This window comes from Podarcis filfolensis, assembly GCF_964270895.1.
Source record: "Podarcis filfolensis genome assembly, chromosome: 7".
Lineage (NCBI taxonomy): Eukaryota > Metazoa > Chordata > Lepidosauria > Squamata > Lacertidae > Podarcis > Podarcis filfolensis.
The window spans coordinates 87,918,264-87,941,870 of NC_139603.1; the positions used below are offsets into that span (position 1 = coordinate 87,918,264).

Genomic DNA, 23,607 nt, shown 5'->3' on the forward strand with positions numbered 1-23,607 from the left:
ATGCTCTGTCCCATGAGACCAGGGCCCTGCAGGATTTAACCTCCTTCCACAGGGCCTGTAAGACAGAGCTATTCCGCCTGGCTTTCAGTTTGAACTTAGTCTGATCTTTTATTCCCCTTCCTTCCCTCCCCCTCCCCTTTTTATGAAGATTCCCCGCTCTGGGATCCCGCAGCTAATTCTCCCCTGATCTCCTCTCTGGCCCAAATAGGACTAACTTAGCCAGCTAGCCCTGGTGATCATCTAACGTTTATTGGATGGATTTTCCTCCTAAATTGATTTTTGAATTCTGAATTTATTGTTATTCACGTTTCATACTGTATTTTATGCTGTTTTTTGTTGCATCAATTAAGTGCTTTAAATTTGTTGTTAGCCGCCCTGAGCCCGGTTTTCTGAAACGGGAAGGGCGGAGTATAAATAAAAAAAAATTATTATTATTATTATGATTAGGCGTCAAAGTGTTTGAGATGGCTTCCACAGCATTTGGTCTAATTCCATAGAATTGTAGAGTTGGAAGGGGTCCCATGTGTCATCTAGTCCAGCCCTCTGCAATGCAGGAGTCATGGCTAAAGCATCCTTATTGTGTTACAAACATGGTGACTCGGGACTGTCACCTTCCCGTGATGAAGGATTGAGGATTGCAGAGGTCGTTTTGTGGTATTATGGCAGAGGACAAAGCTTTTGAATAAATGTGTTTTTAATTAAATATAGAAGTGTCGGCTCCCACAGCTCTTGATTTAGTATAGTTCAAGGCTGCTTTCAAATCTCGTTTTTGAAATGTACAAAAAAAATATGTAATTGATTTGATTTAGGCCATGTAATTATAAAACACACATGCTTTGGGTATGTTTCATGATTGACTCAGTAAATATGCTATCCTTATTCACTGGCAAGTGTGACATCTGATTAAAAAAGCAAATTTTTATTTCGTTTTTTCTGGTTGCTGTTGGTTTTTTGTTTGTTTGTTGTTTTGTTTTGTTTTTTGCTGTACCTGCCTGTCGTTATTAAAACTCAACAAAGATTAAAAAATAATAATAGTAATAAATTGTCCAGTAGCACCTTAAAGACCAACTAAAAAAAGCTTATACGAAAGCTTATACCAGAACAGACTTAGTTGGTCAATCAGGTGCTACTAGTAGAGACATCACCTTGCCAACAAAGGTCCGTATAGTTAAAACTATGGTTTTCCCAGTAATGATGTATGGAAGTGAGAGCTGGACCATAAAGAAGGCTGATCGCCGAAGAATTGAGGCTTTTGAATTGTGGTGCTGGAGGAGACTCTTGAGAGTCCCGTGAACTGCAAGAAGATCAAACCTATTCTGAAGGAAATCAGCCCTGAGTGCTCCCTGGAAGGACAGATCCTGAAGCTGAGGCTCTAATACTTTGGCCACCTCATGAGAAGAGAAGACTCCCTGGAAAAGACCCTGATGTTGGGAAAGATGGAGGGCACAAGGAGAAGGGGATGACAGAGGACGAGATGGTTGGACAGCGTTCTTGAAGCTACGAACATAAGTTTGACCAAACTGCGGGAGGCAGTGGAAGACAGGAGTGCCTGGCGTGCTCTGGTCCAGGGGGTCACGAAGAGTAGGACCAACACAGCTACCTACCTGAAAATAAAAAAATAAAGAATTTGAAGGGAAGGAACTCTGGGTGGCAAACGAGTGATAAAACATTTCATCGTAGCTGTGACTCAGAGCCTCAAAGGAACCTCCATGTTTAGGAACAGTGTATCTCTGAATGTCGCTCCCTGGAGGTGGCGAACAGGCAGAGAACCCTCTTGCCTTGATTACCTGCTTGCCGCTGTTGGGCAGCAGAAGCTGGGCAGGAGGATCTTTGGCCTGATCCTGCACAGTTCTTCTTATGACTCCTGAGATGACCCAAAACCACAGGGCTTTGCATAACTGCACCCCGTTGGAAAGGTCAGCAGGTGTACCGTGATGCTGCAGAGACCTTGCACACCTCTGAGTAGCAATTACTGGAAAAACCACTCCTGCAGCTTCCACAGGGCAGGGCAGGCACCTCAAGCCAGACATTGCACTTCAGTCAATCACAATATCCCAGGACTAGAAGTCGAAGTCGGTGGTGTGATCGTGGTGGGTGAATAAAGCAACCATCCAGGGTATTTTGAAATTCTGCAAATGCCGATTCCCCTCTGGAAAGAAAAGAATCGGAGGATTCAGATTTCAATCTGCTTTAATATTTTAACTTTTGCACATCAGCGGTAATTTTTATTTTATCTTTTGATAAGAAGCTTTTTGGGACGCGGGTGGCGCTGTGGGTTAAACCACAGAGCCTAGGACTTGCCGATCAGAAGGTCGGCGGTTCAAATCCCCGCGACGGGGTGAGCTCCCGTTGCTCGGTCCCTGCTCCTGCCAACCTAGCAGTTCGAAAGCACGTCAAAGTGCAAGTAGATAAATAGGTACCGCTCTGGCGGGAAGGTAAACGGGTTTCCGTGCTCTGCTCTGGTTCGCCAGAAGTGGCTTAGTCATGCTGGCCACATGACCCAGAAGCTGTACGCCGGCTCCCTCGGCCAATAATGTGAGATGAGTGCCGCAACCCCAGAGTCGGCCACGACTGGACCTAATGGTCAGGGGTCCCTTTACCTTTACCTTTTAAGAAGCTTTTGAGGCTGCTGGGTTTTTCTAGCATTTTTACAACCGAGCAGCATTTAGGTTTCCTAAAGTAAATGAATAAAATAAAAGCCACAGCCCCACCCAATGAAGCGATCGCCTCCTTTCAGACCAGGACGAAAGGAGAGATCCCATGAGGTCATTTCAGGCCGTTCCGTGAAACTGACAGGGTGTGGATTCAGGAGAGATTGAAGAAAGGATCCATTTGCTCAGCTTCGTGACTTGCAGAGAGTTTTGTTCGTAGGAACATTGGTAGCTGCCCTACAGTGAATCAGACTATCCATAGGAACATAAGAAGAGCGTGGATGGGGTATAAATCATCATCATCATCACCATCTCCTGGGTGATGTGGATGTAATTAGGTAGTTGAATGTGCATGTGTACTCTGCCCATTTCCCATCCACTCTGTACAGCCCCGGGCACTGGCAACCCATGTTATGCCACTGAAGCCATGCAAGTTTGAGACCACCACTGCCCTCCTGCAGGAGTGAGTTCTGCAGGTTACCTACGCACTGCGTGAAGAAGGGCTTTCTTAGGAGAAAGGAGTGGGAAGCGAGGATGCTGGCACAGATCGCAGTGCATGCATTGCACTCCTTCCTTGCATGTGTCTTTTGGCACCCAGCAACCATTTATTTCCTGGCAAACACAGGCTCGAAGGAACATGTAACAGGCACGCGGCAGTTTCTCGCTCCCAGCAGTTGCATCTGGTTTCACCTCAACAGGTAACATTGCACAAGCGAAGTGTGAATAGCTGAATCAAATCAACACCAAATGTCTCTTTCTTCTTTCATTTATTTCCCCCTGCTTTGGAAGAACATCTAAGCACGACATGAGTCTGCTTTTCTTCTGTCACCAGCATCCTGCATAATACACTGATTTACTTTTACTTTGAACTTTTGTGTTAAGATAAACTTTTGCGTTATGATTCCCCTGGGACGACTGCGTTAGTTAAGAGTTATCAGCAGGGCTGAATCCGAAGAAGGAGCATCAGGATTGCACCCCAAAGTGAGCAATGATCCGCATGAAGCAGCATGTAGAAACCTAGGACTGGATCATCTGGCCCAACCCTCTGCAACGCAGGGATCTTTTCGCCCAACGACCCTGAGATTCAAACCCAGGACCCTGAAATTAAGAGTCGCATCTTGTATAACACTATGGTTATACAACAGAGAAGGAACTTCTAGTGGGTGGACCAGTGTGGGGGTGAAAACGATTTCTGTACCAAGAGGATACCTGCTCATTTCTGGAACAATTAAGAATTCAATGGTTTTGTGAGTTAATTAAGATTTAAGAATCTTTACAACAGCCACCTAATTTATGTTCTGGAAGCTAGAGCAAGCTTTCTTTGGAAGAGTGCTTGTTGCATCCCAAGCTTTTGAATGTGATAAAAAGAAATAGTAAATGGGATGTGATACCATTCCTGTTATACGTTATCATTCCTGCACTGCAGGGGGTTGGACTAGATGACCCTTGGTGCCCTGTCCAACTCTGCAATTCTGTGATTCTATGATCAAACCAAATTCTCATGGGTAAGATTTCAGGCAAGATTTCACATCACACCGAATGCTTGGGGAGAGTAGGGAGGTAGCTACAGACCACAACTGGGTTAACCTGGAAACATTCCTAGTTAAGGTCTGCAGAAAACATGAAAACTCACAGCCTAGGACCCTCGTATCTATGGGACCCCTCTCCTGGCATGCCCCGCGAAGGACCTTAAGGTCCATACATAGCAACACCCTAGAGGTCCTGCGCCCTAAGGAAGTCAGATTAGCCTCAACCAGAGCCAGGGCCTTTTCAACACTGGCCCCGGCCTGGTGGAACGCTCTGTCTCATGAGACCAGGGCCCTGCAGGATCTGATCTCTTTCTGCAGGGCCTGTAAGACAGAGTTGTTCCGCCTGGCCTTTGGCTTGGAATCAACTTTCCCCTCTTTCCTTTCTCCTTCTGTGATGGAACTCCTATTTGGGGACTTCCCTGGCTTTTTTCTGGCCCACGTAGGACCAGTCTGGATAGTTGGCCTTGGTGAAGATTTGACGTTTTCATCCCCAAAAAGTTTTTGATTTGAGTTTCTACTGAAATGAGGCTGCATTTTAATGTTCTGCTTAATCTTGTTTTAAAGTTGTATTTTAATCAATGGTTTTTATACCTGGTGTTAGCCGCCCTGAGCCCGGTCTTGGCTGGGGAGGGCGGGGTATAAATAATTTATTATTATTATTATTATTATTATTATTATTATTATTATTATTTGTTAGCCAAGGTTACAATCTGCCTTTCGGCCGCTCGTGTGCATAAAAATGCATATATTCATGAAAATGACATCCAAAAAATCTTTATACGGGGGGAAGGGAATTGCTTGCAAAAAATGTGTGCGCGTGAGGAAATATGTGATAAAATGTCGATAAAAGTTTTGAGAGGGCTTTTTAAAAATCACAGGCGAATGCAGCAATGCGGAGAACTAAATTTAAGGTTGGGAAAGCGAGGAAACAAGATCGACAGGCTCGTGGATCCCTCTCCAAAAGAGGCCCCAAAGATTGTCAAGCTTACATCCACTTCCCACTACTGGACCCCTGTGTTTTATTGATGAAAACACACTTTTCACACACAGATTATAACCGATCGAGGCTGGGAATTAAAACAAGACTGGAGAATCCTAAGGAGGCTCAAATTTCGTTGTATCAAATCCACAGGACTTTAACTTCAGAGAAAATGCACTTAGGGCAGCAATGTTCCTTTGAAATGCACTTAGAATTCAATTTTCCAGCCCCCGGTGCCCCCTAATGAATGTGATCTATAATTTTATAGCCCCACAAATAGAAAAGGAGAACCATCTGGGTGAAAGTTCTTTGCCTGAAGCTTCAAGGTGCAACCCAGAGAATTGCGCTGGCAAGAGGAACCACGATGGCCAGCTCCACGTTGCCGAGCCACGTTCTGGCTGCTCCGTTCCGGTTGCAAAAGTCTCTCTGGCAGCAGGATGTGGAAACGCCGTGGTGGTTGGTTTCGGTGCATTCCGCCGCGCACGTCTTGGAGACATGTGCCGTGCTTGAGGAGCCTTGATCAATGAAGAAATAGCAAGAGAGAGGGAGGGGAGTTAAGGAGAAGTCTCACCCATTCCTGGTATGCTGTTCTGGCTCCCCACATCCTAATCCATAATCAATAGGCAACCTTGCAGCCTGTGACCTCGTCTGAGAACGGAGGGATGTTGGCACATGTTGTTGCTAGGAAACCAAACCCTACCCAGAAGACTTAATCCTACCGAGAAGTTCCAGAGAAATGTGATCATGCGTTCCAGCTGTCCCCATTGACAAGGATATTCCCTGTTTCCTGATACAGTGGTACCTCGGGTTAAGAACTTAATTCGTTCTGGAGGTCTGTTCTTAACCTGAAACTGTTCTTAACCTGAAGCACCACTTTAGCTAATGGGGCCTCCCACTGCTGCTAAGCCGCTGGAGCACAATTTCTGTTCTCATCCTGAAGCAAATTTCTTAACCTGAGGTACTATTTCTGGGTTAGCAGAGTCTGTAACCTGAAGCGTCTGTAACCTGAAGCATATGTAACCCGAGGTACCACTGTACAGTCATACCCCATGTTACGTTTGCTTCGGGTTGCGCGTTTTCAGGTTGTGTCCTGCGGCGACCCAGAAGTACCGGAAAGGGTTACTTCCGGGTTTCGCCACTCGCGCATGCACAACTGCACAAAATGACACACACATGCGCAGAAGTGGCGAATCGCGACCCGCACGTGTGCAGACGTGCAGATATGGGTTGCGTTCCTTTCAGTTTGCTCTGGAACAGATCCCATTCGCAACCAGAGGTACCACTGTAACTCTCCCTGATGAACCATTGTCTCTACTAGCAAGAGGGGGTTCTGCTGTAGCAGGCCAAGAGCCAGCAAGGGAATTTGACTCTGAGCTTTCAGGACGTTTTTAAAGTAAGTTTCTAGCCCTTGCAGAAGGAAAGTTAGGAAGCAAAAGGTGAAGGCACTATTGGCAGCACCTGCTTACTGAGAAGTGAGCTTGCTCTTCACCCCCTTGTAGTGGGACGTAGGAAGTTGCCGTCTTCTGAGTCAGACCATTGGTCCATCTGACCCAGTATTGTCTACACTGACTGGCAGCTACCAGGAGATGCTGGCAAAGAGTGAACCCGGGACCCTTTGCTTGCAAAGCAGATCCTCTACGATAGTACGATAGTCGTACACACATTCCAAGGAAGATGTAAGCAGTTTCCAAATGACCCAAGACATCCCTTCTCCAGACCATAATGAAGGGACCTCCTGGTTCATTGGTAGTTGTTGTTTTTTCATCTTCTCTCATGGAGAATAATAATAATAATAATAATAATAATAATAATAATAACAACAACAACAACAACAACAACAACAACTTATTATTTATATCCCGCCCATCTGGCTGGGTTTCCCCAGCCACTCTGGGCGGCTTCCAACAAAACACTAAAATACAATACCTGTTAAACATTAAAAGCTTCCCTAAACAGGGCTGCCTTCAGATGTCTTCTAAAAGTTTGAGAAGCGGTTGTTGTACAGGCAAAATAGCCGAGAAACCCAGAATTTAAGTCCAAAATTCCAAAACTTAGCACCAAAGAACAGAGCTCATGTTCATGCAAAAACAAGTTGTTGTTGTTGTTACTACATAAATAAATTTGTACAGTGCTTTTTTTCTTTAAAAAATGTTTAGGGGTACTCTCATTTTGACTCAAGAAAATCACCATTTTACTGTATAGTTCAAACTGGGAAAAGTAAATACAGTAAATGGACAAAAGTACAAAGATTCACAAAATGTTTAGGGGTATGCGTACCCCTGCGTCGCCCCCAGAAAAAAAAGCACTGAATTTGTATACCATTTTTTCTATCCGTAGATCTCAGGGCAGTTCACAATATAAAAAGCACAAAATACATACTAAAAACAAGAACAAAGGAAACGAATTATTATGCTAATGCTAATGCAAATGCAAATGCAAATAAACCCCATCTTTAGCATATCCATGTTGCAAGGAAGGCACCGCTAAGGCAGAGAGTGAGAGCAATGTAAGCCTTGCACTTGCGAAATGTTTAAGACATTTTTATGGCGACGCTGGGCAAGTTCAGTATCAGGTGCCTTGGCTGCTCGCCCCTCTTCCTTACTGCTCATTTCACGTGCTGATATTAGATGCAAACCAGCTGCCGGGAGCATGGCTGCTTTCCCGAAGGCGTGACTCAACTTACCCGTCTCCGATGTCCCAACCGTGGTCTTGCAGTACTTGTCAAGCTCTGAGCACACCGTGGGGACCATGCAGTGGGAGCTGTTGGAATGCGTGCTGCAAGAGTAGCATTTCAGCGAGAGAGCTGGAGAAGGAAGACGAGGAGAATTAATGAAAAGCCCCCCATTGCTCACAGTAAAATATATTGTCGTCCACTAAAGATGTACCTCCACTGACAGGGGCAGTCTACCCCATGAGAACAGGATAACGGACTAGGAGGCCTGATCCAACAGCTCTTCTTACACCACTTGGACTGGGGCTATTATCCTGGTCCAACAGGCTTGCAAACGCTGGATTCTGTCTGCCATGCTCAACCCACTTCTCAATCACCAGATTTCTCCCCGGCAAGAACTCTATCCATAAGTTATCGCATTCTTCCCTGCCTCCAGATTAATTAGATTCCAGTTTTGCTCCGTCTCTCTGACTGCCAGATTCTTCCCCGAATCCACCGCCTTTGAAAAGCTGCGTGTCGGGCAGAAATTCAAACAGGTGAGTCTTTCTCCCACCACATCATCAGGGTTTCTTCAGCTGTGATTTCTGCACTGCATGGGGTTGGACTAGATGACCGCATGGGGTCCCTTCTCAATCCCACAATTCTACGATTCTGTGATCCACGCTGGGAATCATTTTACTTTTTACTCCCTGCTGTGCAGTTCTCAAAGCAAGGCGAGGGATCCTTGTGGCGGTGTGTATGGACAAAGAAAACAGTCTCCTTTCTCACCTTTGCCTGACCAAAGGACGGCAGCCAAAACTGTAACCAGAAGGATCCTCATCTTCTTCTGATGACAAGAGGAAGCTCCTTCGCAGAATATATACAGGCACGCCCTAAATTCAGCTTCGGTCACCGTAAAGTCTGGCGTTCACAGGACCGGGATCTAAATCAGGATTGCATCACTCACAATAGCCTCAGCGTTGCTTTTAAATAGTTTTCGGGTGTCGCGGTCTTCTACAGTCAGCGCCTAATTCCTGCGTCAAGAGATGCTGGGCTCAAGCCTCTCCGGCTATTGCTTGCAAGCCCTTCTCGCTGGTATAATAAAGTCCTTGGAGTCTGTAATTTTTGTTGCTGTCATCAACATCATTATCCTCATTCTTTCATCGCTTTTTACGGTGCCTCGTGCAGGGTAAAAATAGAAACAGGATGCAGAGAGCCCAATATAAAAATACAGCAATAAAACAAGACCCAAAGCGCTCGTCCCAAAATAAAAAAAATGAGAAAATAATGCATCCTCTCTGGAGAGGAGTGGCAAACCAAGCTGTTAAGACTACTCCGAAATGGCAAAACTGACTGGAAAGCTCAGGGACCAAGAATTCAAAAACTTCAAGAAAGAATGGGGGGGGATTATAATTTATTTAGGAAAACACTGTAAGCAGATGAAAACATTGTTGTTTTGTTGTTTAGTCGCTTAGTCGTGTCGGACTCTTTGTGACCCCCTGGACCAGAGCACGCCAGGCACTCCTGTCTTCCACTGCCTCCCGCAGTTTGGTCAAATTCATGCTGGTAGCTTCAAGAACACTGTCCCACCATCTCGTCCTCTGTTGTCCCCTTCTCCTTGTGCCCTCCATCTTTCCCAACATCAGGGTCTTTTCCAGGGAGTCTTCTCTTCTCATGAGGTGGCCAAAGTATTGGAGCCTTAGCTTCAGGATCTGTCCTTCCAGTGAGCACTCAGGGCTGATTTCCTTCAGAATGGAGAGGTTTGATCTTCTTGCAGTCCATGGGACTCTCAAGAGTCTCCTTCAACACCAGAATTCAAAAGCATCCATTCTTCGGCGATCAGCCTTCTTGATGGTCCAGCTCTCACTTCCATACATCACTACTGGGAAAACCATAGCTTGAACTATACGGACCTTTGTTGGCAAGGTGATGTCTCTACATTTTAAGATGCTGTCATTGCTTTTCTCCCAAGAAGCAAGCATCTTTTAATTTCGTGGCTGCTGTCACCATCTGCAGTGAAACATTAGCAGGATTTTAATCACACTTGTAATGTAACAAATACTATGGACGATACGGAGAGATAGAAAATATAGATTATGAAACGCAGTTGCAGAAGTTGACAGTAGGACCCGTGGAGGGGAATGGGGGAGGGGGGAGTCTCGAGATTCAGAGTAATCTCTTTATATGTATTTGGTTTTGTTATAAATTTATATTTGTAAAATCAAATAAAAACGATTTCCAAAAAAAAAAAGGAAAAAGAAAAGAATGAGGAGCCTGGACAGAGGCTGAAGGCATAACTGGTTAACCTCCAAATCAAAGACTGAAGGCCTGTGGGTTTTGTCTGCTGCCTCACAACTGACAATGGGGAAAACGGCATGCTGCCCTGGGGAGCGCATGCACAAGTGCGGGGCCACCACTGAAAAGGCCCTTTCTCAGGTTGCCTCTCTGTGCGTTTCCCTCAAATATCGTGGAGAAGGCAATTGCTCAGGACTTCGGGTTGACCATAATGACCAGGGACCGGTCTCAAGTAGAATCAGGCCCCACATTTCTGCTCTTTGCAATGTGTTTGTGTGTGTCTATGAATTGATATAGGTAAAGGTAAAGGGACCCCTGACTATTAGGTCCAGTCGTGGCAGACTCTAGAGTTGCGGCGCTCATCTCGCTTTATTGGCCAAGGGAGCTGACGTACAGCTTCCGGGTCATGTGGCCAGCAGGACTAAGCCGCTTCTGGCGAACCAGAGCAGTGCACAGAAACGCTGTTTACCTTCCTGCCGGAGTGGTACCTATTTATCTACTTGCACTTTGACGTGCTTTTGAACTGCTAGGTTGGCAGGAGCAGGGACCGAGCAACAGGAGCTTACCCCATCATTGCGGGGATTCGAACCGCCGACCTTCTGATCGGCAAGTCCTAGGCTCTGTGGTTTAACCCACAGCGCCACCCACGTCCCTATGAATTGATATAGCTACATGTATTTATTGCGTTAATATCTCACCTTTAGTCCTCCAAGGAACTCAACGCGGCACTCATGGTTCTGTTGACATTTCCATTCCACCGTAAGGAACAGACATGGGATTGTTACATGTCACATGTCTGTTTACATTCCAGCACAGTATGCTGGGAACTTTCGTTGTGTGTATTGCTTTTACTTTTCCCGTTCTCTCTGAGACGACACGAGAGAGAGACGACATGTTTCTTTGTCCTGATTTATGATTAATAAATCTGTAGTTGTAGTATGCTTCCACAAGCCTCACGCCTATTCCGTGCCGCAGTTCTCTCTGCTGATAGCGTGCCCTGGCTTTGAAGCCCAGGTCGTTGATTTACATCGGAGCACGGGCCGATGGATGGAGACGGCGCAGCTGGGGCTTTCCAGCTGGCCTCCTGGCCCTCTGCATGTCGACAGCTTCTTCTCCTCCCTATTCAGTCCCCACAACAACCTCCCTGCAAGGTAGGATAGGCTGAGAGCGAGTGACTGTCCCAAGGTCACCTGGTGAGCTTCATGGCCGCAGAATTTACACAAAAGTAGACTTACAACGGAGTTCTCCTAGTTTGTTGCCATCTGGCACAGTAGTAAACAGCGCTCCCAAATTCCAGCCAATTTTTGGTTCTGTAAATAAAGATCACCTGGTACAAAAAATAAATTCCTCGAAATCTATTGCTTTTTGTCACTGCGCTGTTCTTTTTTTCTTCATTCCAGTCAATGTCAACATGTTAGGGTTATGGAAAAAAAAGCCCCGTGTGTTTTTTCCATTATATTATTCCATTGTTATTGTTATTGTTTATTTATTGTTATTGTTATTTATTTATTTATTTATTATTCCATTGTTGTTGTTGTTGTTACCTGACTTGCTGGTTTTTAATTTAATTTTTACACATAGAACAAGCTTCCTGCTTTTAATTTTCATGTACAACCCCATGAAGGGCTCTAAACTGGGGAGATACGTCAAGGTACGGTACGACAAATGACTGAGGGGGGAAAAACCTGCCTTCCTTTTTCTTATGTGATATAACAAGAATCCCCTCCCCTAATGAGTCAGAAACTAAGGACTTAAGCTGTGGATTTAAGGCTGTGTGGAGATAAACTTTCGAACCAAAGCAATGTTTCAAGATGAAGCTGGAAAGCTAAGAGTTTTGGAATGACGCAGTTAAAAATGCCGTCGCCATTTTGGGAGGCATTGTTGGAGCTCTTGGGTCTGGGAGGAGAAAGAGAGAAATAGAGTTGTTTACATATCGTGGATCAACTTCTCGGTGGGACTTAAGAGCGACAAATGCCAAATTTATGATGGAAAAAGCGATGTTATCCACGAAGGAGATATATGGAAACCATCTGGACTTAGTGGAGGAACGGGAAATCCACACAGGATTATTATTTTGCTTATCGGCTTAAGGAGACTAACAGAAGAGATCGTAAAGGAAAAATAGAAATTATATGAACAAGATATAATGTGGAAACACCAAGATGAGACTGGATAGAATTATGAATTTTGTTTGGACTGATTGGGACTGATTTGGACATTAACGCAGTAATAAGAAGATGATTTGAATCCCCCTTTGGATCTTGAAGTATGGGTTCCCCCAACAAAATTTAAAAATTTGGCTTTGTAATTTGGAATTTATGTGATGTGATTTAATTTGATGTGATTGGCCAGCTAATAAAAATTATTTAAAAAAAAAATAAACTGGGGAGAGAGTTTACTGACACTCAAGGAGATTCGACACCCAAATAAGGCATAAAGTATTGATGGAAACCAAAGAAAGGTAAGATTTTGGAGCAAGTTGCTCCCACCTTTGGTTTCAGCATTCGAAAAACCCGAAGTCCGTCGTAGACAAAAATACTCATATTTTAATGAACAGCTTTCCAGGCAACATAACATCAAATATACCATAAACAATCCATTACCCAAGAACCTGAGTTCCTTGAATGTGACTTTAGAAAATTACTAGACTCCAGAGCACTTTTGAGAAGCCGGAATTGCGTTACAGGCATGTTTGGTTCATGTGTGGCAAAAAGCACCAGTTACCATTTTGTATGGAAACAAAACTCCATTTGTAGCACCGCACCACTCTCAATTTGTAGGAATACACAAGCAAACTAGAAGTAATATTATCAGGATTGTGGCGTAGTAGTATCATTCTTCCAGTAGAAATCTTTGAACCACACACCGCGATAACGTTTAAATATTATTATTATTATTATTATTATTATTATTATTATTATTATTAAAATAATTTTTATTGAGATTTAAGATCACCCACCAACACCCACCAACACCAATAAAACATCACATCTTATTACATATATCCTACTTTATGCTCCGTAGAGCTGTTGACTTCCGTCCTTCCCTTCCACCAGTTTTCCTATTCCATTCTATAATTCACAGTTTCTTTAATTAGATATTACATGACATAAGATTTACTTCAATCCTGCCAGCGTTTTCAAATTTGTACCGTTCTCACTTATATAAATCAAAAATTTACTCCATTGTTTTTGGTACTTTGTCTCCTGATTGCGAATTCTGTGTGTCAATTTAGCCATCTCAGCGTATTCAACCAGCTTTATCTGCCATTCTCCTATTGTCGGCATCTCCTGTTGCTTCCACTTTTGAGCTATCAGAACTCTAGCTGCTGTTGTTGCATACAGATATAATCTTTGATCAATCTTCTTAATATCTTCTCCCACCAAACCTAGCAAGAATTCTTCTGGCTTTTTGGGAAAGCTATACTTAAACATCTTAACGTCGAAATATTATTTAAGAGTTCTTTGCATGGATAAACTTCCACTCCAGACTGACAGCACTAATCTTTGAAATCACCCTGTTCCCTCCAACCCCAATTTCATGGCTAATGTTGTGCCTGCAAACAGGAATTTTCTGAACAAGGATGCCTTCTTAAATCAAAGCACAATGATTACACTGAAATTGAACCAAGTGCTATAGGTTTTGTCAGTACACAGTGTAAACCAAAGGTTCTTGTGTGATTTCAGGTGACAGCCACCAAATGCTCTGGCAGGTAATGGTGGCGCTTTTCCAACTTTTTCATAAACGTAACTTCTCCTGCCTTCTGGTGCAGGAGGTGGCGATTTGGGCATTTCTTCCTGTGGGGTTTGGAGAAAATTTGTTGTTTCGAAGGACTCTCCTGTCTGCTCTCCATCTTTGCCCAACCGCCTAGAATCTTTTGACTACAGATAGAGTTGCTCACTTCAACATATGCCCTAACACATGGATAGGCAAACTAAGGCCCAGGGGCCGGATCCGGCCCAATCGCCTTCTAAATCCAGCCAGCGGACGGTCTGGGAATCAGTGTGTTTTTACCTGAGTAGAATGTGTGCTTCTATTTAAAATGCATCTCTGGGTTCGTTCTCAGGAATTCGTTCATATTTTTTTTCCAAAATATAGTCCGGCCCCCCACAAGGTCTGAGGGACAGTGGACCGGCCCCCTGCTGGAAAAGTTTGCTGACCCCTACCCTAACAGGACCCAGGAGCTTTCAAAGCACAGCCAGAGATTCCCAAACTTGCAAAATTCGTGAAGCAAGGCATGGGATGAAGAGTATCTCTGATACAGAGGGCACAGACAGGATTAGGAAAACCTAACCAAAGTTTTCGCCAGAGTCTTCTTTCAGAAAACAGTCCCTGCACTATTTCTGGCCAGCTTTAGCGTGCCTCCATTTAAAAAAGGGGGGTAGACTATGCACCCTTTAAAAAGGTCGGATATGTGAGGCTGCTTATGACTCCCACATTCAGAGCCCCCAAAATTTATTGCAACACCCACAACCATAGTCTAAGCAAAATGGTGAAAGCACACTTTTACTCTGGGCTCTCGCAATGACCTGATCATCTCATAAAGTCAGGCAAAATACAGGTGAAACTCGAAAAATTAGAATATTGTGGAAAAGTTCATTTATTTCAGTAATTCAACTTAAAAGGTGAAACTAATATATGAGATAGACTCATGACATGCAAAGCGAGATATGTCAAGCCTTTGTTTGTTATAATTGTGATGACTGAGAGACCATTTAAAGGCTCAGGAACCCAATGCAGGGGTTATGGGTTGAATATCTACTGCACCTTTTCACAATATTCTAATTGTCTAAGATTGTTAATTTGGGGTTTTCATCAGCTGTACGCCATAATCATCACAATTATAACAAATAAAGGCTTGACATATCTTGCTTTGCATGTCATGAGTCTCTCTCATATATTAGTTTCACCTTTTAAGTTGAATTACTGAAATAAATGAACTTTTCCACGATATTCAAATTTTCCGACTTTCACCTGTACAATGGCTAGTGATACCTCTACTGTATCAAAGCATGAATTGGCTTATATCATTATGGCTTCCCTCAAATAACCCTGGGATTATTATTATTATTATTTTCCATGTTTACAGACACACCTCGTCCCCACTGCAGAACTGTACAGTCAAACCTAGGATCCTCAACGCTCTGTTTCAGAATGTTTTGGCTCCCAAACGCCAAAAACCCGAAAGTAAATGCTCCGGTTTTCAAACGTTTTTCAGAAGCCAAACGTCCAACATGGCTTCGGCTGAGTGCAGGAAGCTCCTGAAACCAATCGGAAGCCAAGCCTCAGTTGTAGAACATTTCGGAAGCCGAATTGGCTTCTGGAGCGGATTACGTTTGACAACCGAGGTTCGACTGGATCTGCTAAGGTCTTTTAAGGAGCAGAGGGAGCCACGAGTGGGGGAAATCAGTTTAAATCTGTGCTGCAGAAAGGACCAAAGACCCCCCTGTTGCAGCCGCAGAGCCCCCAAGAAGAGACTGGCAATTTGGCCCCCCATCTTAGACCTTTTTGCACAAAACACAGGCACCACGCCTTCCTTTAGAGATGTATTTTTTGCTTGCAAAAGAAACGAATCGGGTCACAACGAAGGCACGAAAATGAGGTAGCCGGGATCTCCTCAGAATACAAAATCTTCGTCTGCCATATCTATCGCCCACGCAAACTTTTCCCTCTGGGTCTTGTTAAAAATCTTCTCAATGGGCACGCAAAACCTTTTACACCTGTGGGCAGAAAAAGCACGTCAGGGTGCCTTTTTGGTATCAGACCAGGGCTTCTTGGGCTTTGGGTTCAGGTCTCACGCAACCCCCTGCTTTTAAAACAGCTGTGGTGGTTGGAAGTTCATTTCCGGGCCCAATTCAAGATACTCGTATGGGTGTTTGGAAGCCCGGAATAACTCAGGTCCCGAATAACTGAAGGCCGCCTTCTTCCCTTCGGACCCTCTCAGGTGCCGAGATCAGGAGAGGGGGCCCTCTTGGTAGCTCCTCCACCCTCAGAGACTCAGAGGGTGGTGGCCCAGGGGGACAGGGCCTTCTCTGTGGTGGCCCCTAAGCTGTGCAACTCCCTCCCCACAGCATTGCGCCTGGCACCTTCATTGTACAGCTTCCGGAGGATGCTGAAGATGCACCTCTTTGCCCTGGCCTTTGAGGTGTATGTTTTTAGGACCCTGTGCCCGTAAGCTGTTCCAAACAGTTTTTAAGACTGCATTTTAATTGTTGCAACCCGAACCCTGGGACTTTAGGGCGGAGGGCAGGCAAATCCTAGCAATCATGACCGGGCTTCCGCTTTTGTACCAAACTCACAGCAGGACCGTCCTTCCCCAGGCATGTCAACCCACCAGGCCACACTGATGCGCGGGTCCAGGTAATTCAGCTTGGAGGTGCCCAGAGCGATCTGCTTGTTCTCCTCTTTGTCCGTGGCTTGCAGGACCAGCTTCTCCAGCTGCTCTTCCAACTTCTCCACGTGCTTCTGCTTCTTTTCTAAAGCGCTGGTTCGGAAGAGAGGCACCGCTTCACGTGAGAACGCAACAGCGACCGACAAAGCGAGCCACTAGTCCTCATGGTTCGCTACCAGAATAGCTTGGCAGGTTTCCTTATTAACATTCTGACTGTGCCGTCTGTCCCTGTAGTCCAGGCATAGGCAAATTCGGCCCTCCAGCTGTTTGGGGACTACAGTTCCCATCATCCCTGACCACTGGTCCTGTTAGCTAGGGGTGATGGGAGTTGTAGTCCCCAAACAGCTGGAGGGCCGAGTTTGCCTATGCCTGCTATAGTCTAAGATTTCAGGCTGCTTGTCTGTTTATTTATTTAACAAAACTTAAAGGTAAAGGGACCCCTGACCATTAGGTCCAGTCGTGGCCGACTCTTGGGTTGCGGCGCTCATCTTGCTTTATTGGCCGAGGGAGCCGGCGTACAGCTTCCGGGTCATGTAGGCAGCATGACTAAGCCACTTATGGCAAACCAGAGCAGCGCATGGAAACGCCGTTTACCTTCCTGCCGGAGCAGTACCTATTTATCTACTTGCACTTTGAGGTCCTTTCAAACTGCTAGGTTGGCAGGAGCAGGGACCGAGCAACGGGAGCTCACCCCATCGTGGGGATTCGAACCGCTGACCTTCTGATCAGCAAGCCCTGGGCTCTGTGGTTTAACCCACAGCGCCACCCACGTCCCACTAACAAAACTTATATACAGCTTAATTGTAAAAACAAACCGCCACCGCAAAGTAATTTACAAAAATAAAATACCTTTCTAATTTTAAAAGGCCTGTGAAATTAGGACATGGCACGAGGTTCGTAACATTTTGCACAGCAAGCTTGGCTGGCAGCCAATTTAGGATAGATGAAAAGGAGTGGGGTGGTATTCATAAAACACAGGCTTAATTTCTGGAATTCAATCTGCTGAGTTGTGGCGATGAGCGCTGGCTTAGACGAAGGAGGAAAGGTCCACTAACAACCATGAAGGCCATAAAAAACCTCCAGTGTCAGGGGCAGTATACCTGCTGGGAAGCAACAGAAGGGGAGAGGGCGGTGGCTGCCTTCATAACCTGCTTGCTGGTTTCCAGGAGGCATTTGGTTGGCAGGGCACTGGACCAAAAGAGGCCATTGGTCTGATCCAGAATCCTGGCTCTCCTTTTGTTTTGTTTTTCTTTTGTTTTGTTTTTCGTTCAGCCCGGACACTGAGGTCCAGCGGCGAGGGCCTTCCGGCGGTTCCCTCGCTGTGCGAAGCCAAGTTACCTGCCCTGTGGAACGCCCTCCCACCAGATGTCAAAGAGAAAAATAACTACCAAACTTTTAGAAGCCATCTGAAGGCAGCCCTGTTTAAGGAAGCGTTTAATGTTTAATAGGTTGTTGTATTTTAGTGTGGCTGGAGAAACCCAGCCAGATGGGTGGGGTATAAATAATAAATTATTATTATTATTATTATTATTATTATTATTATTATTATTAGGGGAGAGACAACTCTAGCATATAACGTTTATCACATAAGTGACCGCTTTGCCAAGGTTACCCTGCAAGCACCTGCATATGGGAAAAACCACCATCCTGCATTAGTTCCCCACATGCCAGTTCTATGACAAACCTCATAACAGTTAATTGAAAGGATAACCCAGGACGCAAAAGGAACTGGCTTCACTCACGCTTTAGATTTCACATCCCTTTTAGTTCTGCAATCTGCCTTCGCCTTCTTGAGCTCCAGCTTTGCATCGCACAACTGGTCCCTTTTGACGTTGATCTGGAAGGGCAAAAAGCACGGTGGGTTCAGGTCTTGTCTTTGTAGGCAAGCGTGGATGGGCTACAAGTTCTTCTCCGTATTCCTGTCTTGCATCCAGCTTAACTGTCTCACCAGAGTGGTGCATGATCTAGTTATCTCCCGCTTGGGCTATTGCCATGCGCTCTACGTGGGGCTACCTTTGAAGACGAACCGGAAACTGCAACTAATCCAGAACGCGGCAGCTAGACTGGGGACTGGGAGCGGCCGCCGAGAACATATATCACCAGTCTTGAAAGACCTACACTGGCTCCCAGTACGTTTCCGAGCACAATTCAAAGTGTTGGTGCTGACCTTTAAAGCCCTAAACGGCCTTGGTCCAGAATATCTGAAGGAGCGTCTCCACCCCCATCGTTCAGCCCGAACATTGAGGTCCAGCTCCGAGGGCCTTCTGGCGGTTCCCTCCCTGCGAGAAGTGAGATTGCAGGGAACCAGGCAGAGGGCCTTCTCGGTGGTGGCGCCCACCCTGTGGAACGCCCTCCCATCAGATGTCAAGGAAATAAACAACTATCCAACTTTTAGAAGCCATCTGAAGGCAGCCCTGTTTAGGGAAGTTTTTAATGTTTGATGTTTTTAATTTTATCGTGTTTTTAATATTCTATTGGGAGCTGCCCAGAGTGGCCAGATGGATGGGGTATAAATAAATTATTGTTGTTGTTGTTGTTGTTGTTGTTGTTATTATTATTATTATTATTATTATTATTATTATTATTATTATTAGCCACCCAGCTGTTCGGCCCCAACAGCGCACCAGGAAAGCTTTGTGCAAGAAAATCAGGAGGGCTGGATCAGCAAGACAGATGGAGATAAGCCCTTGGATTGTCTCAGCAACCCCCTCTGCTGGGTTACCTTAGCCTGGAGGTTTTGCATGGACTTCTCGAAGGTTTTTGGAGTTGCCCGCTGGTGGTTGCAAAGGATGGCAACTGCGCGGTTGGCTCGGTTGTAGGAGAGGAGCTTGGCAGACATGTTGTCGTCCTCTGTCAGGAACCAAAAGGCAAGTCTGAGGTCGGCATTTGTGTAGGTGTATCTGTGTTTCTGCAGGGACTCGGGTGGTGCTGTGGGTTAAACCACAGAGCCTAGGACTTGCCGATCAGAAGGTCGCAGTTCGAATCCCCGCAACGGGGTGAACTCCCGTTGCTCAGTCCCTGCTCCTGCCAACCTAGCAGTTCGAAAGCACGTCAGAGTGCAAGTAGATAAATAGGTACCACTCCGGCGGGAAGGTAAACGGCATTTCCGTGCGCTGCTCTGGTTCGCCAGAAGCAGCTTAGTCCTGCTGGCCACATGACCTGGAAGCTGTACGCCAGCTCCCTCGGCCAATAAAGCGAGATGAGTGCTGCAACCCCAGAGGTGTCCGTGACTGGACCTAATGGTCAGGGGTCCCTTTACCTTTACCTTTATCTGTGTTTCTGACATAGGGGCTATCAGAAGCCAGCGCTATCGCACCAGGCACCAGCCTCGTTGCAAATGCAAGAATTCATAGGAACACAGGATTTTTTCTGATAAGACCGGTAGTCCCTTCAATGCCAACACTGACTTGCAGCTACAAGGGTCGAGGCTGCAACCTTCCCCATCTATGCCAGGGGCTCTCCCAGTTTCTGACAACAGACCCCACCCTCTTGCGCCTCTGAATACCAGTTGCTCGTAGGGCCGGGCAATATATCGACATATCGTCCCAAACTGGTTTGAAGTCGGTATCGCGAGAACATTTCCTAAACATCTGACCTGGCAAATCGTGGTCTGTGTGTGTGTGTGTGCTATGCAAAAATCGCAATGTGGGGAAAACCGTGAAGCCAGCCAATGCATCGACATGGCTCCATCCTTATTTCAGACCTCGTGATGTATCACAATGTTTAGCTGGTGATATATCGCGATGTTGAAAACCAGGTATCACCTAGTCACTAGGGATCGTAAGATCTCTCCCCTTGTGGCCTTCACAGAGGATAAAGTTCTCAAGGTCTCCTAGTCACAACAGCTACATTCTGCCTTGACTGATGGAGCAGGAATGTTCCCGAAGGCTAGGTTCTGGAAACACAAGCAGGAAAAAGTGATCTTGTGCTCAAACCCTGCTTGGGGGCTTCCCAGAGACATCTGCTTGGCCACGGTGAGGACAGGAGAATGGATCCGATAGGACCTTGTCCTGATCCTGCAGCCAGACCCTTCTTACATTCTCCTAAACTTGAACACCACCAAAATTCAAGAGTGATTTGACGTTGCATTCCCCATTTGGAACAGGAGCACATCTCCCTCCCATCTCAAAAATGTGTGTACAGCGGTACCTCGGGTTATGAACTTAATTTGTTCCGTAGGTCCGTTCTTAACCTGAAACCGTTCTTAACCTGAGGCGCACTTTTGCTAATGGGGCCGGCCACCGCGCGATTTCCGTTCGCATCCTGGGGCAAAGTTCTCAACCTGAGGTACTACTTCCGGGTTAGCGGAGTTTGTAACCCAAAGCGTTTGTAACCCGAAGCGTTTGAAACCCGAGGTACCGCTGTATTAGTATTTACAGTCATACCTTGGGTTACAGCCGCTTCAGGTTGTGTTTTTTCTGGTTATGGACCGCCGAAACCCGGAAGTACCGGAACGGGTTACTTCCAGGATTTGGCGGTCGCGCATGCGCGGAAGTGCTAAATCGCGCTTTGCAGATGCGCAGAAGCGCCGAATTGCAACCCGCACGTGCGCAGACGCAGGTTGCGAACGTGCATCCCGCACGGATCACATTCGCAACCCGAGCGTGCACTGTATTCTGGACGACCCAGCCAGACGGGTGGGGTATTATTATTACTGTTACTAACTACTGCTATTCTAGAGACCCTGCAGAGACTTGCTGGAATTAAATCCAGCCTGTGCAGCAGAAAAGTTTGCCCTGAGCCTGTTTACCATTTGTCAGGGTATCCAGCTGCTCCTGCAGGGTGATGGAGGCATTGTAGGTCCTGAAGACCTTGGCTGTCAAACCTTCCATCAGGTCCTGGAGATGTTTGTTCAGGGTTGAGGTCTGGAAAGGAAAGGAAGTTAGTTAGTTAGTTAGTTAATTGATTGATTGATTGATTGACAAAGTAATAATCATAAATAAATAAGAATAAAAACGTGCTGGCCAAAAGTCCAGAGGTAGCATTATTATCAATTTACGATGGGTGTGGAAGGTTCGCAGGCTATGAAGGTCTCGCTCCCAAATTTATTGACAGCCGCACGAATTATTATAATCCAGGAAGTGGAAGGGGCAAGAAGAATATAAGAATGGAAGAATGGTACAAAGAGGTTTGGGATATAGCTATTAACGATAAATTAACATGTGCCATTAAGGTAAGATGGGGAATACGCAGGGGAAATTATTTTGAGGAGATAATGGAGGGTGTCTGTAGAATTTGTACTGTTGAAAACAGAAAGGGGTTAAACCATCGCAAGGGGTGTTGAAATTTTGGGAGGTTGGATGGTTAGAACGGAATGGTCTCGGTGGTGAGGTGCACATTTTTTATTCAGGATTTGAAGTTTAGGGGGGGAATGGCAGGGGAACTCCACTTAAGGAACTCACAGCAGTGGAAATGGGGTTGTTCCTAAGTCAGGCATCCCCAAACTCAGCCCTCCAGCTGTTTTGGGACTACAATTCCCATCATCCCTGACCACTGGTCCTGTTAGCTAGGGATCACGGGAGCTGTAGTCCGAAAACTGCTGGAGGGCCGAGTTTGGGGGTGCGTGTCCTAAGTGATGACTCATTTATGTGCTGACCAGACCCAGGCTTACTTAGCTTAATAATAGAATTGTAGAGTTTGAAGGGGCTCTGAGCATCCTCCAGTCCAACCGCCTGCAATGCAGGAATCTCATCAAAAGCATCCCTGACAGTTGGCCCTCCAACCTCTGCTTAAAAAGCTCCAAGGAAGGAGAGCCTGCCATCTCTCGTAGGAGTCCATTCCACCGTCGAACAGCTCTTACCGTCAGAAATACTATTATAATAATTTATCACTTGTAGACAGCTTCTTAAAAAGCAGAGACATCACCTTGCCAACAAAGGTCCGTATAGTTAAAGCTATGGTTTTCCCAGTAGTGATGTATGGAAGTGAGAGCTGGACCATCAAGAAGGCTGATCGCCAAAGAATGGATGCTTTTGAATTCTGGTGCTGGAGGAGACTCTTGAGAGTCCCATGGACTGCAAGAAGATCAAACCTCTCCATTCTGAAGGAAATCAGCCCTGAGTGCTCACTGGAAGGACAGATCCTGAAGCTGAGGCCAGAGCACGCCAGGCACTCCTGTGTTCCACTGCCTCCCGCTGTTTGGTCAAACGCATGCTGGTTGCTTCGAGAACACTGTCCCACCATCTTGTCCTCTGTCGTCCCCTTCTCCTGGTGCCCTCCATCTTTCCCAACATCAGGGTCTTTTCCAGGGAGTCTTCTCTTCTCATGAGGTGGCCAAAGTCTTGGAGCCTCAGCTTCAGGATCTGTCTAGGTTTGTCATTGCTTTTCTCCCTCTGCTATTGCCTGGAGAATTTGGGCATTCAAAAATACCCAGGATCAAAACATCCATGAAGGTGAGCTCAAACTTACAGACAGCCTGTCGAAAAGATCGTCCCCAGGTCCTTTGTTCTCCATGAACAGCTGCAAATTCTTGAACACCTGCAATGATCAAGAAGGAAATTCTGAGAGCAAGGTCAGCTCAGGAGAACGGCAGGAGTAAGCAAAGCGACTCACAAGTAAAGGCTGGCAAGAAGGATAGAAGCCAAACATACTTTTGCGGGAGATCACTGGAGCTTTACATCATTTACAAATTATCCAGAAGCCCAAAGGCCAGTTCCAAAGGTTGATACTAACTTGTGGATCACTTAATAAGGGCATTCTTTATAGATGTAAACTGATTTTTTTAAAAAAGGTTTTATTCAGGATTTTCTTTTGTTACAAAACAAGCAAATAAACAAGGAAAAGCACATATAGCATCTCTCTTATAAGTTATGGGGTATGTAGAGGAATAAGGGACGTGGTGGCGCTGTGGGTTAAACCACAGAGCCTAGGACTTGCCGATCAGAAGGTCGGCGGTTCAACAGGGCGAGCTCCCATTGCTCGGTCCCTGCTTCCCTGCTCCTGCCAACCTAGCAGTTCGAAAGCACATCAAAGTGCAAGTAGATAAATAGGTACCGCTCCGGCAGGAAGGTAAACGGCATTTCCATGCGCTGCTCTGGTTCGCCAGAAGCAGCTTAGTCATGCTGGCCACATGACCCGGAAGCTGTGCACCGGCTCCCTCGGCCAATAAAGCA

At 45.8% G+C, this 23,607-nt stretch overlaps 2 protein-coding genes across 5 annotated transcripts in view; both read right to left on the reverse strand.

Moving 5' to 3' along the window:
* Positions 1-5,165: 5,165 nt before the first annotated feature.
* On the reverse strand, positions 5,166-9,211 carry LOC310766273 (lymphocyte antigen 6E-like). The gene is made up of 3 exons (XM_083622385.1): positions 8,599-9,211; positions 7,843-7,962; positions 5,166-5,674 (listed from the first exon to the last, which is right to left on the reverse strand). The coding sequence occupies exons 1-3, from the start codon at positions 8,648-8,650 to the stop codon at positions 5,481-5,483; spliced, it is 366 nt and encodes a 121-aa protein (XP_083478511.1). The 5' UTR covers positions 8,651-9,211; the 3' UTR covers positions 5,166-5,480.
* A 6,426-nt stretch (positions 9,212-15,637) lies between these two features.
* Positions 15,638-23,607, reverse strand: part of TOP1MT (DNA topoisomerase I mitochondrial) — a 38,108-nt gene continuing 30,138 nt past the window's right edge. For all 4 annotated transcript variants that reach the window (XM_083621945.1, XM_083621947.1, XM_083621948.1 and 1 more), the window contains 6 exons: positions 22,904-22,972; positions 21,246-21,360; positions 19,218-19,345; positions 18,238-18,332; positions 16,439-16,588; positions 15,638-15,824 (listed from right to left, as the gene is read on the reverse strand). In XM_083621945.1, coding sequence (XP_083478071.1) covers positions 15,722-15,824; positions 16,439-16,588; positions 18,238-18,332; positions 19,218-19,345; positions 21,246-21,360; positions 22,904-22,972 — 660 coding nt within the window. In that variant the 3' untranslated portion in view covers positions 15,638-15,721. The remainder of the gene's footprint in view (positions 15,825-16,438; positions 16,589-18,237; positions 18,333-19,217; positions 19,346-21,245; positions 21,361-22,903; positions 22,973-23,607) is intronic.